Source organism: Leucoraja erinacea, chromosome 12 (genome assembly GCF_028641065.1).
Source record: "Leucoraja erinacea ecotype New England chromosome 12, Leri_hhj_1, whole genome shotgun sequence".
Taxonomy (NCBI): Eukaryota; Metazoa; Chordata; class Chondrichthyes; order Rajiformes; family Rajidae; genus Leucoraja; species Leucoraja erinaceus.
In genome coordinates this window covers 2,550,288-2,567,283 of record NC_073388.1, presented here as the reverse complement: position 1 = coordinate 2,567,283, position 16,996 = coordinate 2,550,288, and the positions used below count along the sequence as shown (strand labels likewise).

The 16,996-nt window shown below is 43.4% G+C and overlaps 1 protein-coding gene across 1 annotated transcript in view; it reads left to right on the top strand.

Annotated features, from left to right (window-relative positions):
- Positions 1-16,702, top strand: part of LOC129701994 (sodium- and chloride-dependent neutral and basic amino acid transporter B(0+)-like) — a 39,250-nt gene extending 22,548 nt beyond the window's left edge. The window contains exons 10-14 of the mRNA XM_055643457.1: positions 472-590; positions 3,555-3,654; positions 6,402-6,511; positions 13,608-13,778; positions 16,035-16,702. Of these exons, the coding sequence (XP_055499432.1) occupies positions 472-590; positions 3,555-3,654; positions 6,402-6,511; positions 13,608-13,778; positions 16,035-16,163 (629 nt within the window). The 3' untranslated portion in view covers positions 16,164-16,702. The remainder of the gene's footprint in view (positions 1-471; positions 591-3,554; positions 3,655-6,401; positions 6,512-13,607; positions 13,779-16,034) is intronic.
- Positions 16,703-16,996: the final 294 nt, after the last annotated feature.

Genomic DNA, 16,996 nt, shown 5'->3' with positions numbered 1-16,996 from the left:
TTCAGAAGAATAAGGGGGATCTAATTGAAACATACAGAATAGTGAGACTTGGATAGAGTGGATGTGGAGAGGATGTTTCCACTAGTGATAGAGTCCAGGACGGGAGGTCATAGCCTCAGAATTAAAGGACATTCTTTTAGGAAGGAGATGAGGAGAAATTTCTTTAGTCGGTGGGTGGTACATAAGAGAGTGGTGAATTTGTGGAATTCTTTGCCACATAAGGCTGTGGAGGGCAAGTCAGTGGATATTTTTAAGGCAGAGATAGATAGATTCTTGATTAGTATGGGTGTCAAAGGTTATAGGGGAAAGGCAGGAGAATGGGGTTAGGAGGAATAGACAGATCAGTTATGATTTAATGGCGCAGTGGACTTGATGGGTCGAATGGCCTAAATCTACTCCTATTCCTTCTGAACTAATGTGGGAATACTGTGGAACACTGATTATCATCGATTTGAACATTTCTTTCCCCAGAAACAGTTCTAACAAGTCTGCTGGACCAGTTTCCTAAGATGTTGAAATTGAAACGTATTTATATGACAAGTGGAATTTGCTTGTTGTTTTATTTCCTCGGCCTTGTGTTTGTTACAGAGGTATGATGTTCTTTAATAGTTTTTTTTATGTTTAGTGCTGTCATAGCTGATTAAAAACTTGATGGGAGCAGGATTTAAGGAAGAATCTCACTGTCCTAATGCTGGGATTTGACCAGAAACACCGACCATTCCTTTCCTCACATCATCTTTGTTCTACCCATCATCCCGGCTCTGTTGCTCCAGCTAAAGGATTTTGTGGAGAACATAGAATAGCACAGGAACAGGTCCTTCGGCCCACAATGTCTCTGTTAAACATGTCATTAAGACCAATCCTTATTGGACTGCACATAATTCACATCCACAGTGAAAAGCTTTTGTTGTGTGCGAACCAGTCAGCAGAATGGCAATACAAGATTACAATCGAGCCAGTCACAGTGTACAGAGGCATGATAAGGGGATAACGTTTAGTGCAAGATAAAGCTAGTAAAGTCCAATCACAGATAGTTCAGGGGGGGGGTTCACCAGTGATGTAGATAGTAGATCACGACTGCTCTCTGGTTGCGGTAGGTTAGCTCAGTTGCCACTTTCAGGGGCTAGATTGTAATCTATACAATGCGATTGAAAGAACAGAACTATGGGCTAACACTTTACATGGAAATAGAAACAACATAAGGGCATTGACAATGTGTAGAAACAACAGGGTAAGCACTGAGTGAACAATGGAAGAAACAGATGTGTTCCAAATGCCAGGAACATCTGGCAGGTAAAATAAGCTAATTAGGTAAAGATAGAATATTACAAAATAAATTAAACTGATGCGGCTTTAAACAGTTTATGTGGACATTGCGGGGTCAAGTGTGAAGGGGATAATTAGCTCTATGGAGAGAAAGGAAAATTAAAGTTCATTGAAAGAGAACATTTCTCCAACATGAGTTTAGCTCAGTAGACTGGTTTGATCCTTCTGTTGATTGATGGAATGTATAAAAGCTTCTTGCCCCTGTACAACAAGGAACCCTCAGCCCAGCCTCAGAATAAAATAATGCACCTCTAGAAAGGAGATGAGGTGGAATTTCTTCAGACAGATGGTGGTAAATCGGTGGATTCATTGCCATAGACGGCTGGGGAAGACATCAATTGATATTTTTAAGGTCGAGATTGACAGATTCGTGATTAGTTGGGGTGTCAGGGCTTATGGGGAGAAGGCAGGAGAATGGGTTGAGAGGGAAAGCTGGATCAGCCATGATTCAATTGTAAACTTGATGGGCTGAATGGCCTAATTCTGCGTCTATCACTTATGAGCACAATAAGAAAAGAAAAATTCCTGATCCCCGCAAAACAGAAAATGGCAACTTGGAATTATACTGCACACACGTGCTGCCCTTAGCCAGCGCATCAACGCTGGACTTTTTGTGCATTTACATTGACCCTATTTGCCCGCATTAGGACCATATCATTGCAGGTCTTGCTTATTTAAGTGTGTTCAAATGATTCTTAAATGTAATAATATCCAATTTAATGGGTCCTTTTCAGAATGGCAGAGAGTGACTAGTAAGGTGTTGCAAGGTTTGGTGCTGGGACCCCAGTTGTTTACAATATATATTAACGATTTAGACGACAGAATTAAATGTAGCATCTCTAAGTTTGTGGATGACACAAAGCTAGATGGCAGTGTGAACTGTGAGGAGGATGCTTGGTGACTGGATAGCTTGGGTGAGTGGGCTGATGCATGGCAGATACAGTATAATGTGTGTACATGTGAGGATATCCACTTTGGTGTCAAGAACAGAAAGGCAGATTATTATCTGAATGGGGTCAGATTAGGAAAAAGGGGAGGTGCAACGAGACCTGGGTGTGCTTGTACATCAGTCACTGAAAGTAAACATGCAAGTACAGCAGGCAGTGAAGAAAGCTAATGGCATGTTGGCCTTCATTGCAAAAGGATTTGAGTTTAGGAGCAAGGAGGTCCTACTGTAGTTGTACAGGGCCCTGGTGAGATGATGGCACCTGGAGTATTGTGTGCAATTTTGGTCTTTTATTTTGATGAAATACATTATTACTATTGAGGGAGTGCAGTAGGTTCACCAGGTTAATTCCCGGGATGGCAGGACTGACGTATGATGAAAGAATGGGTTGACTGGGCTGGTATTCGCTGGAATTTAGAAGGGTGAGAGGGGATCTTATAGAAACATATAACAATCTTAGAGGATTGGACAGGCTAGATGCAGGAAAAATGGTCCCGATGCTGGGGGAGTCCAGAACCAGAGGTCACTATTTAAGAATAAGGGGTCGGCCATTTAGGACTGAGATAAGGAAAAACTTCTTCTCCCAGAGAGTTGTGAATCTGTGGAATCGCTTGAAAACATCCAGTGAATTGGCCTCCACTGCCACAGAAGGCAGTGGAGGCCAATTCACAGGATGTTTTCAAGAGGGAGAGTTAGGGCTAAGGGAATCAAAGGATATGGGGAACAAAGTCGGATATTGATTTTGGATAATCAGCCATGAACATATTGAATGGCGGTGCTGGCTTAAAGGGGCGAATGGCCTATTCCTGCACCTATTTTCTACGTTTCTATGATTCCACCAAATCCTCTGGTAGTGCATTCCAAATATCAACCACTCTGTGTCAATTTAACCCGAGGTTCATTTTAAATCTCCTGTCGCCTGAGAGTGTCTCGACCCAAAGCGTCACCCATTCCTTCTAGCCAGAGATGCTGCCTGTCCGGCTGAGTTACTCCAGCATCTTGTGTCTATCTACCTGAAAACTGTACCCTCGTATTTTGATCGTCATGTGGTTTCAAACATCATCTGGGTGCTTTTGCTCAAATTTAGCTGTAAAACCATGTGAACATTAGCATTAAATGCATTGCTGAGTTAGAGAGTCAGCAAGAGATGTTGTACAAACCTTGTAAGGTGAGGAAAGGCAGGATACATTTTGGAAGTTTCCAATCTCGTTGAAAGTCTAATTTTAATGTTGATGCTGTGATTTTGTGATGCACCATTCTCTAACTCTGGCTTTAATCTTAGGCTGGAATTTACTGGTTGAATTTAATTGATTATTTCTGCACCGGGTGGATTCTCTTGATTGTGGCCCTGTTGGAAGTGACCGGTCTGAGCTGGATTTATGGTAAACACAACAGGGAAAGTGCTGACTCTAAATTAGATTGTTAAAATATTAAATGCATGACGATCAAGTTAAGAGTGTTTAATTGTCATATGTACCATAAACGCAACAATGGAATTCTTACTTGCTGCGACACTAACAGTCCTATAAACACAATAATCATAGATAGCTTAATAAACAGAAAAATAGGAATGGGAGAGAAGGCAGGTTTTTTCATGCAGAGGGTGGTTGGGGCCTAGAATGTGCTGCCAACTGGTGGTGATGGTGATGGAGGCAGATACAATCGTGGTGCTTAAAGAGCTTGTTCCACTTACGTGTCCTTGGCACGCTAATTACACGACCTCGTGGTCGCGTTGAGCCGCGACGGTCCCGCGAAGGTCGCCCGCGACTTCATTCGGCCGCACAGCCGTCAGGAGCGCGTGACGTCATTTGAAGATAGACACAAAGTTGGAGTAACTCAGCGGAACCGGCAGCATCTCTGGAGAGAAGCAATGGGTGATGTTTCGTGTCGAGACTCTTCTTCAGTCTGAAAAGAAAGGTCTTGACCCGAAACGTCATCCATTGTTTCTCTCCAGGGATGCTGCCGGTCCCGCTGAGTTACTCCAGCCTTTTGTGTCTATCTTCAATTTTCTTGTCCCCGCTCTGGGAGTAGAAGTGGGGGCGGATCTGGATCCGCAATGGCCGTGAGCCCCAGGCCGAGCTCGGCGATCATTTGCCTGCTTCTGCTGCTGTTGGAGGTGAGACGTTGCATCGTGCCAGGGTCTTGGGCCTGTCCCACTTTGGCCGTCAGTTACGCGACAAAAATTTCGGAGTCCCGCGCGATGTCGCGCACAACTACATACCCCTCCGCGTTTCTCAGTGGGACCGGCCCCGCTATACAATGCCAGTGCGCCTCAACGCGACCATGAGGTTGTGTAAATTGTGTGCCAAGGACACGTAAGTGGGACAGGACTTTAAGAGACTTTTGGATAGGCACATTGATGCACAGTGAATGGAGGAATATGAATCATTATGGGGAAGAAGCTGTTTATGAACTGAGTGGTCATGGTGCTCGGATTCCTGTATCATCTTCCCAGTTGTAGCAGTGAAACGAGAGCACGGCCAGGGTGGTGTCTGTTATTGACGATGCTGGCTGCCCTTTTGAGGCAGTGCCTCCTATCAATCCCTTCTATGGTGGGGAGGTCAGTATCTATGATGGACTGCGTAGTGTTCACTACTTTATGTACTCACTTTTGTTCTTGAGGATTGGAATAAATGAACAAGTTAATCGGATGATGTAATATAGTAAGTCCTTCTTAACCAAATGTGGCCAGTAAAGAAAAGGTTTTGCCTGAACTGTCAAAATCCTTTCCCTTTGTTGCCCAAAACTCACCCTGATCCAGGTAGTGGTTTCTACATCCTTCACCTTTAATGCCTTGTACTTCCTGGGCTGTAGCTGTTGATGGCTGGATATGCATTGCTACAGCTTTTGTTAATTGCTGATAGAAATGTTGTCTGAATGACTTCACTCTTGAATGAAAGGATGGAGATATCAAATACAATAGAACTTTATTTATCCCAGGAGAGAAATTGATCTGCCAACAGTCATAATAACACAAGATACATGAAACATGAAATAAAAGTGACAAGTGGAAAGGATTGGGGATGTGTAAAGATAGGGAGGGGTGGGGGGGTCAGGTGGGAGGAGAGTCAGTCTACCCCACGACAAAAACGAGAGGAGATGTACAGTTTGACTGGAGGGCATAGCTTTAAACTCAGCGGGTGAGGCGGCATCTGTGGAGAGAAGGAATAGGTGACGTTCCGGGTCAAGACCTTTCTTCAGACTGATGGGGGGGGAAGGGGGGAAGAAAGGAAGGGGTGGAGATAGGAGGCTTATGGGAGAGCTGGTAAGGGGAGAGGAAGGAGGGAGAAAGCAAGAATTACCTGAAATTGGAGAAGTCAATGTTTACACCGCTGAGGTGTAAACAACGCAAGCGAAATGTGAGGTGCTGCTCCTCCAATTTGGACTAGGAGTCACTCTGGCAATGGAGGAGGCCCAGGAGAGAAAGGTCGGATTCGGAATGGGAGGGGGAGTTGAAGTGCTGAGCCACCGGGAGATCAGGTTGGTTATTGCGAGCTGAGCGGAGGTGTTGGGTGAAGCGATCGCCAAGCCTGCGCTTGGTCTCACCAATGTAGAAAAGTTGACACTTGGAACAGGTGCTTTATGAAAAGTGACTTAAGATCATGATGGGAGTGCAGGCTCAATGAAGCCCATGATATTATGGAAGTCATTTCATAATATCTCCCAATTATGATGACAACAGAATCACAGGAGGTTCCGTGTGGGGTGAAGGGGAGTGAGAGCAGAATGGTGGGACACAGATGAGGGCTTCATCCACGAGTAGGCGGGAAGACAGGTTTAATGAAGACAGAGTGGAAAGCCTCATCTTGGGAGGAGACAGAGGAATTGGAAGTAATGGATGATATCCTTGCGTGAGTCAGGGTGGGAGGAGGTCCAGTCAAGGTGACAAAGATATTGGAAGGAAGGGATGGCATCTTTGCAAGAGGCAGATACATTGAGAATTAAAGATGATGTATTTGCAAGAGAATGAAATATTGAGAGAAGTAAGACTCTTACCTTGTCTGAAATTAACATTGCATCCATTTTATAACTTAATCTATTCAATACGCGAGATATGTGCACAAAAGTGCTGTACTAAAGACCAGAGAATCCACTTCATTGCCTGTCCGTGTTTTCTTGTTGTTCACAGGGATAAACAGGTTCATCAAGGACATTGAGATGATGATTGGGAGCAAGATTTGGTTCTTCTGGCTGTGGTGGAGAGTGTGCTGGCTTTTCATCTCTCCAAGCTTGCTGGCTGTAAGGAAACTTTGCAATATTTATTGGTTTAGAACATAGAAGTTTAGAGCACAGAAACATGTCATTTGGCCCATAATGGCTGCCACAATATCATTAAACTAATCTCCGCCTGCACATGATCCATATCATCCCATTACTTGTATATTCATGTGCTTCTCCAAAAGCCTCTCAAACATCACTATTATATCTGCCTCCTCAACCATGGTGTTCCATGCACCCACCACTTCCTGTGTAAAAATAAAACATACCCTCCATATCTCCTTTCAAACTTTCACCCTCTGACTAGAAAGCTCTGTCCTCCAGTCTTTGCCATTTCCATCTGGGGAAAATGTTTGCTCTATCTACGCCTTTCAATTTCTATCAAGTTGCCCCTGTGCCTCTAATGTTCCAGAGTGAACAATCCAAGTGTGTTCAATCTTTCCTTATAGCTAATGCCCTCTAATCCAGGCAGTGTTCTATTAAACCTCTTCTGCGCCCAATCCAAATCCCCAACATCCTTCCTATAATGGTCAACTAGAACAGCACACAGTACTCCAAATGTGACCTAAACAAAGTTTTATGAAGCTCAAACATAACTTCCTGACTCTTGCACTCGATGCCCCGACTGATGAATGCAAATATACCACACAGTGCATTAAGAAAGTATTCAGACCCCTTACTTTTCACACATTTTGTTACGTTACAACCTTATTCTAAAATGGATTCAATTCTTTTTTTTATCATCATTCTACGCACAATACCTCATAACATAAAAGGTGTTTAGAAATGTTTGCAAAGTAATTAAAAAGAAATAACTGAAATATCATATTTACATAAGTATTCAGACACTTAGCTATGCCATGAAGACAAAAGAATTATCCGTAGACCTCCTCGACAGGATTGTGTCCATTGGCATCCATCATTCTTAAATGGAAAAAAATTGAAACCACGAGGACTATCCATAGAGCTGGCCGCCCGACCAAACTGAGCAATCAGGGGAGAAGGGCCTTGGTCAGGATGGTGACCAAGAACATAGAAACATAGAAAATAGGTGCAGAAGTAGGCCATTCGGCCCTTCGAGCTTGCACCGCCATTCAATATGATCATGGCTGATCATCCAACTCAGTATCCTGTACCTGCCTTCTCTCCATACCCCCTGATCCCTCTAGCCACAAGGGCCACATCTAACTCCCTCTTAAATATAGCCAATGAACTGGCCTCAACTACCTTCTGTGGCAGAGAGTTCCAGAGATTCACCATTCTCTGCGTGAAAAATGTTTTTCTCATCTCGGTTCTAAAGGATTTCCCCTCTATCCTTAAGCTGTGACCCCTTGTCCTGGACTTCCCCAACATCGGGAACAATCTTCCTCCATCTAGCCTGTCCAATCCCTTAAGAATTTTGTAAGTTTCTATAAGACCCCCCCTCAATCTCCTAAATGCTAACGAGTACAATCCGAGTCTATCCAGTCTTTCTTCATAAGAAAGTCCTGACATCCCAGGAATCAGTCTGGTGAACCTTCTCGGCACTCCCTCTATGGCAATAATGTCCTTCCTCAGATTTGGAGACCAAAACTGTACGCAATACTCCAGGTGTGGTCTCACTAAGACCCTGTACAACTGCAGCAGAACCTCCCTGCTCCTATACTCAAATCCTTTTGCTATGAATGCCGACATACCATTCGCTTTCTTTACTGCCTGCTGCACCTGCATGTCTACTTTCAATGACTGGTGTACCATGACACCCAGGTCTCGTTACATCTCCCCTTTTCCTAATCGGCCACCATTTAGATAATAGTCAGCTTTCCTGTTTTTGCCACCAAAGTGGATAACCTCACATTTATCCACATTATACTGCATCTGCCATGCATTTGCCCACTCTCCCAGCCTATTCAAGTCACCTTGCAGCCTCCTAGCATCCTCCTCACAGCTAACACTGCCCCCCAGCTTCGTGACATCCGCAAAATTGGAGATGTTGCATTCAATTCCCCTGTCCAAATCATTAATATATATTGTTAATAGCAGGGGTCCCAGCACTGAGTCTTGCGGTACCCCACTAGTCACTGCCTGCCATTCTGAAAAGGACCCGTTTACTCCTACTCTTTGCTTCCTGTCTGCCAGCCAGTTCTCTATCCACATCAATACTGAACCCCCAATACCATGTGCCTTAAGTTTGTATACTAACCTCTTATTTGGGACCTTGCCGAAAACCTTCTGAAAGTCCAGATATAACACATACACTGGTTCTCCCCTATCCACTCTACTAGTTACATCCTCGAAAAATTCTATAAGATTCGTCAGACATGATTTACCTTTCGTAAATCCATGCTGACTTTGTCCAATGATTTCACCACTTTCCAAATGTGCTGCCATCCCATCTTTAATAACTTACTCTAGCAGTTTCCCCACTACCGATGTTAGACTAACTGGTCTGTAATTCCCCGTTTTCTCTTTCCCTCCCTTTTTAAAAAGTGGGATTACATTAGCTACCCTCCAACCCTCAGGAACTACTCCAGAATCTAAAGGGTTTTGAAAAATTATCACTAATGCATCCACTATTTCTGGGGCTACTTCCTTAAGTACTCTGGGATGCAGCCTATCTGGCCCTGGGGACTTTCGGCCTTTAATCCATTCAATTTACCTAACACTACTTCCTGGCTAACCTGGATTTCACTCAGTTCATCCATCTCATTTGACCTCCGGTCCCCTGCCATTTCCGGCAGATTATTTATGTCGTCCTTGGTGAAGATGGAACCAAAATAGTTATTCAATTGGTCTGCCATGTCCTTGTTCCCCATGATCAATTCACCTGTTTCTGACTGCAAGGGACCTACATTTGTTTTAACTCATCTCTTTCTCTTCACATATCTATAAATACTTTTGCAGTCAGTTTTTATGTTCCCTGCCAGTTTTCTTTCATAATCTATTTTCCCTTTCCTAATTAAACCCTTTGTCCTCCTCTGCTGGTCTCTGAATTTCTCCCAGTCCTCTGGTAGGCTGCTTTTTCTGGCTAATTTGTACGCTTCATCTTTTGCTTTGGTACTATCCCTGATTTCCCTTGTTATCCACGGATGCACTACCTTCCCTAATTTATTCTATTGCCAAACTGGGATGAACCCGATGGTCACTCTGACAGAGCTCCAGAGTTCCTTTGTGGAGATGGGAGAAACTTCCAGAAGGACCACTGTTTTAATATTGTGTTTCCTTACTGTAAACTGCTCTATTTCTGCTACACAACTAATTAACAGAGGCTTTATACTCGAGCCTTGGGTTCAGCCATTTTAATTCAGGATCCATCTTGGCTACTGCCTCATGGGTATTGCATCATGGGTACTGCACCAACGATGGCGCTATTCCCATAACATCCCCCTTTATTTAAAAAACATACATGTACAGGCACTTTACATGTATAGCAATAAATTAAATTCGTCCATGGCATTTTATTTCACTGAGTCCAATTTGTGTCCAACAGTCCATTTTCCAACATGCATTTGACAGTCCATTTCCATGGTAGCTTCCAAATTCCAATTCCTTGGATCTGCGGCAGTTCAGTGCTTGGAGTTATCTAAACTATGAACAACACATGTCTGGTTCCTCATTTCCTTCCCCTTTTTATTTATCAATTTATTTTTTTATTTAATTAAAAAATGGCCATTACCACTACTTCTACATAAACGATGCATATCAAACTATAAAAACAATATAACATTAACTTTTTAAACAAAACCTAATAGCCTTTTAAATCTATAATCAACTACTAGTACAGCCCCTATCCTTATTTGGGCACATAATCCTGCAGATAGTGTGGTTTTCGAATGCATCTACCAGATCCTGTTGTCAGGGTTTGATGCTCCCTGGGGACCGGTCGTTGGCTCATAGATCGATTGTCTTGCTCTGGTTTAGGCGACGTCACCAGGTCATCCAAGTAAACATCAGTGCGATGAAATGGCTCTTTGGTCTTCATCAGATGGCGCCGATTCCAACGATAGACGACGCCGTCCTCGGCCTGACTTCTTAAGATCTGTGTTGCGCCACACGGCCTACAACCACAACCTTCCTCCAGGGCTGATGTCGGTCACCGGGCGGCTTCACTCGAACTGGATCACCAGCTTTCAGGGGAATCAGATCTTGGGATCCTCAGTTGTAGTAGTCTGCTTGTGTGTCTCTAGCTGCTCTCAACTCAGCTCCTACCTTTTTCTGAATTTCAGGTTTGAGCAGCCTCTGAGTAGTTGGTGGAATGGGGTCCTGGTATGTCTGTTCATCAATCTTTATACTGGACTGCTTTTCATGCCAGGTGTTGGTGTGTTGCGAAAAGCTAGTAGGCTCAGGTAAGGGTCAGCTCCTGCAGCTTTAGCCTTCCTCAGCAATGACTTCGCAACTTTCACACTGCTCTCTGCCTTTCCATTACTCTATGGATATTGGGGTGATGTGGTCGTATCTTCAAACTGCCAATTCTTGGCAAATCTCTTGAACTCCTCAGCTGTGAACTGTGGCCCATTATTTTGGTGAGCTGACCTGGTGTCCCATATTTTGCAAACTGGCCTTTGAATTTATGGATGACATTAAATGCCAGTGTTTTCTCTACATAGTATATTTCCCAATATCCTGAAGTAGTCCACAGTGATCAAACAGTTCCTTCCATCCAAGTGGAACAAATCTGCACCCACCTTCACCCATGGCCTCTCTGGAATTTCATGGGAATGCAGTGTTTCTTTTGGTTGCTCTTTCCCTTGAATTTGACATCTCACATTTCTGTACGAAGTCCTTCATTCCAGGCCAGTTCAGACATTCTCTTGCCCTTCTTGGACAGCCATTCACACCAATGTGGGAATCATGTACTCATGTGATCATGTCTCATCTCCTGGCTTTAGGGATGATTACTCTCTCTCCTCTAAATATGAGGTCATCTCCAACACTCAACTCCTCCCTCACATGGAAATAGGAGAAGTTCTGGGTCAACATCCTTCTTGTTCTCTGGCCTGCCTCGTTTGATCACCTCTTGCAGTCTCTGCATATTCTCATCTTTTTTTGTTGCGTCCCTTATGCCATTTAGCAGAGGCTGTGATAGTGGGATGTGCCTTGCCAGGTTTACAGTCTCCAGTTCTCTCATGGTCTTTTCAGTCTTGCCAGTGTGAATCTTTGCTCTGCTCAGCGTGTCCGCAAGCTGCATCCCCTTCCCTGGTCTGAATCCTATTGACACATCATAGGTCTGCATCCTCACCAGCATTCTCTGCAATCTCTTTGGTGCACGATGAAGTGGTTTTGTGGCGATTATCTCCAGTGGCTTATGGTCTGACTGCACATTCACTGGCCTTCCATATATGTACACATGGAACCTCTCTAGACCAAACACCACTGCCAACAATTATTTTTCTATTTGTGCATATCTGGTCTCCGCATCAGTCAGGACCCTGCTGGCATAGGCAACTGGATGGCTCTCCTGCATCAACGCCGCACCAAGTCCAGTTTCTGGCACATCGGCCTGTACTGTCAACTCCTTGGATGGATCATAGCATCTGAGTACATAGTACATATCTGCAGCATTCCTCCAATCAGGCTTTTATGTTATAGTGGCCAGACGGAAGCCACTCCTCAGTAAAAGGCACATGACAGCCTGCGTGGAGTTTGTTAAAAGGCACCCAAAGAAGATTCTCTGGTCTGCTGAAACCAAGATTGAACTCTTTGGCCTGAATGCCAAGTGTCACGTCTGGAGGAAACCACTCATCACCTGGAAAATACCATACCTACGGTGAAGCATGGTGGTGGCAGCTTCATGCTGTGGGGATGTTTTTCAGCGGCATGAACTGGGAGACTAGTCAAGATCAAGGGAAGGATGAACGGAGCGAAGTACAGAAAGATCTTTGATGAAAACCTGCTCCAGACTCAGGACCTCAGACTGGGGCGGAGGTTCACCTTCCAACAGGACAGCGACCCTAAGTACACAGCCAAGACAACGCAGGAGTGGCTTCGTGACAAGTCTGTGCATGTCCTTGAATGGCCCAGCCAGAGCCCGGACTTGAACCTGGTCGAATATCTCTGGAGAGACCTGAAAATAGCTATGCATCGACGCTCCCCATCCAACCTGACAGAGCTTGAGAGAATCTGAAGAGAAGAAAGGGAGAAATTACCCATATACTGGTGTATTAAGCTTGTAGTGTCATACCCAAGAAGACTTGAGGCTGTAATCGCTACCAAAGGTGCCTTAACAAAGTACAGTGTAAAGAGTCTGAATACTAATGTGAATGTGATATTTCAGTTATTTATTTTTAATTACTTTGCAAAAATTTCTAAACACATGTTTTCGCATATTTATTATGGGGTGTTGTGTATGGATTGATGATAAAAAAAAAGAATTTAATTCATTTTAGTATAAAGCTGTAACGTAACAAAATGTGGGAAACATGAAGGGGTTTGAAAACTTTCTGAATGCTCTGTATGCCTGCTTTATCATTCTATCAATTTGCATTGCCACATTCGGGGAGCTATGGACTTGGTCCACAAGATACCTCTGTACATCAGTTCTGTTAAGTGTCTTGCTATTCACTGTGTACTTTCCCTTCCCAAAGTGCAACATCTCACACTTGCATGGATGAACCTCCATTTACTGTTTACCCACCCGAATGTATAACTGATCAATATCCCACTCGATCCATTGACAACCATTTTCACATTCCAATCAATTTTGTGTTTTTTACAATCTTGCTCACTAACTTGTCCACATTTTTGTCCAAGTCATTTACTACTTGTATTTACATACCTTTGCGGACCACCGCTGATCACAGACGTCCAGCCAGAATAACACTCTTCCACTAATACTTCTATTGGACTTCTATTGGTAAACCAGTTCTGAATCTAAATGACCAAATCATTGCATCTTTGGTGGATCCCATGCATCTTAAACTTCTGGATCAGCCAGCAATGAAGGACAAAACATCTTACTAAAATCCATGTGGCCATCTTTTACTGCCTGCTCCTCATTTACTGCCCAACTTGGCCCCGATTACCTTTGTCATCTCATCAAAAACCTCAATCAAGTTTGTAAGGCATAAACTGAAAACAATCCCACTACAAACCGAGTCTCATTAAATTATTTCTTGTTATGTCCAATCATTTGGCACAGGTAATATTATTCTGGTCCTTGGCGACATTTTCCATGCCTACATATGGACCTGTAGAGTACCCAGAGTGGGCAACAGCTCTTGGCTGGTTTATACTAATCTTCTGCATCATGTGGATTCCCATTGTTGCCATCGTGAGAGTTGCCCAAGCTAAGGGCACCAACCTGTGCCAGGTAAGGAAGCACTGTTTTATCCCATAATCACTAAGGAAAGGAATTTTAATGAGTTTACCCCAATCACTTGCTGTACAATTGTCGGTAGGCTAAGGTTTCGAGTGCAGAGAAGGTTTATGAGGGCGTTGTCAGGATTCGAGGGGCTGAGCTATAGGGAAAGATTCGGCCAGGCTAGGAACTTTATTTTTGGAGTGCAGGAGGCTGTGTGGTAATCAGGGAATTGTATAAAATCATGATGAGAATAGATATGGGTTATTGCACAGTCTTTTACCAGGGTAAGGGAATCAAAAACCAGAGTACATAGGTTTAAGGTGAGAGAGCCAAGATTTAACACAAATTTAAGGGGCAACTTTTCCACAGGGAGTGGTGGGTATATGGACCAAGCTGCCAGAGGAGGTAGTCGAGGAAGATACTTTTAAAAGACACTTGGACAGGTACATGGATAGGAAAGGTTTAGACATGGCTAGATGCCGGCAAATGGGACTAGCTTAGATGGGGCATCTTGGTCAGCATGACGAGTTGGGCCATAGGACTTGTTTCCATGTTGTGTGAGTATGACACTATTATTCCTCTGTGTACTGAGGTATAGTTGCATGCTGTGCAGTTAGATGATATAGTGCAGAATATACAGTTCTCAGCATTGTAGTGCACCAGTTCCATAGACAAAGTCCAATGTCCCCAATGAGGCAGAGGTTTATTGGATAGTACCCTAGCTTATGGAAGGACGGTTCAGAAGCCCAATAACAGGAGCTCTTCCCGAGTCTGGTGGTGACACTTTCAATCTTCATTTACAAACTAGAAAAGTCAATGTGTTAAGTAACACGTGTTAGGAGTTCAAAAACAAAAAAATCAGCAAATGCTGAAAATCTGAAATTAAGAAATAGAAAACGCTCAGCAGGTTGGGAGCATTTGTAGAGGAATATAGAGATATATTTAAAGTTAATAATCCTTCATGACAATTAGAAACGTGAGAACACAATTCTGGTCTAAGATACACAGAGGTGAGAAGAGAGCCATTCAGAATATCTGTTGGAGACCAAGGTTTTTATGGGCACATGGATATGCAGGGGACATGGAGGGATATGGTTTACATGCAGGTGGATAGGAGTTGGTCGTGGCATCATGTTTAGCACAGACATTGTGGGCTACAGAACCTGTCCTGTGCTGTAAAATTCTATGTTGTAAGGTTACACAATGCTCTCATTGCTGTCAAGAGGTAACGATTTCAGGCAAATAGAGAACCCTCCCTTTCCAAAAAGAATGAGCCTTGTTACAGAGAGTAGAATGAGGATGGTTGACTAAAAATGCATTGTATCACAAGGTAGAAAGGTTACAAAGGCACCTGTATCTACCTATCACTTCCAGACCGCGTCCCACCCCCACCTCTGAGCTTTCTCCCCCACTGCTCCGACAACAATAAATGGTCTGAAGAAGGGTCCCAGTACGAATACATAACCTATCCATGTCTCCCATAGATGCTGCCTGACTCACTGACTTACTAAAGCAATCTGTGCTTTTTTATAACAAAACTATGGGTGGGAACACCATTAAAAGCTTATCATTAGTTAATAAAATGACCTTTGTAAAATGTTTGCGATTTACTTGTTCTGGCTTATTATTGGCAATTTGATGTTGTAGCTATTGACGAGTATTTTGCAATAAACATTTAATAAAAACTAGTAGAAACAAGGAACTGCAGATGTTAGTTTAACAAAAAGACATAAAGTGCTGGAGTAACTCAGTGGGTCAGGCAGCATCCCTGGAGAACACGGATACATAAAAAAAAACAAAAATATTGGAAATCTAAAATAAAGACAAAAGCTATGGAGCTACACTGCGGGCCTGGTGGCCTTCATGTCACGAGAAATAATGAATATGTTCATGCATAGTCTTTGCTTTGACTGGATAGCATGCAAACAAAAAGCTTCCAATGTACCTCGGTACATGTGACAATAATAAACTAAACTAAAACTACATCAGAAGGATTCAAGAGTCAAGAATATTTAATTGTTCATGTGCTCCAGGAACTGAACAATTAAATTGAACAATTGCTGTGGCTTTACAGCTTTAATGGAACTTAGAAAAATAAGCACAGCAACAGGCCCTTCGGCCCATAATGTCTGTACGGAACAGGATACAAAGACCAACTCTTCTCTGCCTGCACAAAATCCATATCCCTCGATTCCTTGCTCTGCAAGAGTCTCTTAAATGTTGGTATAATGGTGGGATTATAATAGAACAAAATTATTTTCACAGAAACTTTCTGCTGCCTGCAGATCAGCTCCTGATTGGGGTCCATATTTGGAAAAGCACAGAGGAGAAAGATACCGAAACTATCCTCATTCTGCAGATGATCCAAACCGTCCCACCTGTTATCGCATCTGACAAATCAACAGTTTAGAGAGGATGTATACACCAGGATCTCGAGACCTGTAGCTGCTCAGATATCGTACCTTAATTTCAGAGAGAGTTCTTTACAACAGCCACCAGTCTGCTGAAATACAAGGTAATCAATTTGGTTTAGGTTGGATTCAGGGAGGAATTACTGAACATTAGACTCACCATGATCATTTGTATATACGCCACACAACTATAAATAGCTCGTTCTAAGCTTTCCCCTAGTCTAGTTTCAGTCAATAAAATACTGAATCAAGCACGTGCACAACTAAACTTTATTTTGAATAACACAACAATTCCCCTCTACTATACCTAACCACTGGGTTCGATCCTTGTATCTGCTTGTCCAAGCTTTCCTAGCCTCGTGCAAGCAGAAACACTCCAAAAGGTCACGCAGTTCCAAGTGTTCTTCCAGAAGATCAACACAGGACCCCGTGGGATCTACCTTTTATAGGTCCCCGAACTCCTTGTGGTTCGGCCTCTCAAGGTTCGGGGACCTATAAAAGGTAGATCCCACGGGGTCCTGTGTCGATCTTCTGGAAGAACACTTGGAACTGCGTGACCTTTTGGAGTGTTTCTGCTTGCACGAGGCTATGAATGCTAACATACCATTCGACTTCTTCACTGCCTGCTGCACCTGCATGCCTACTTTTAATGACTGGTGTACCATGACACCCAGGTCTCGTTGCATCTCTCCCTTTCCTAATCAGCCACCATTCAGATAATAATGAATACTAACACACATATCCTACATGCCACTCGGATCCATAATCCAATCCGGGTTTTATCATACATTTATTACTAATGCTTCCAGTCACTAG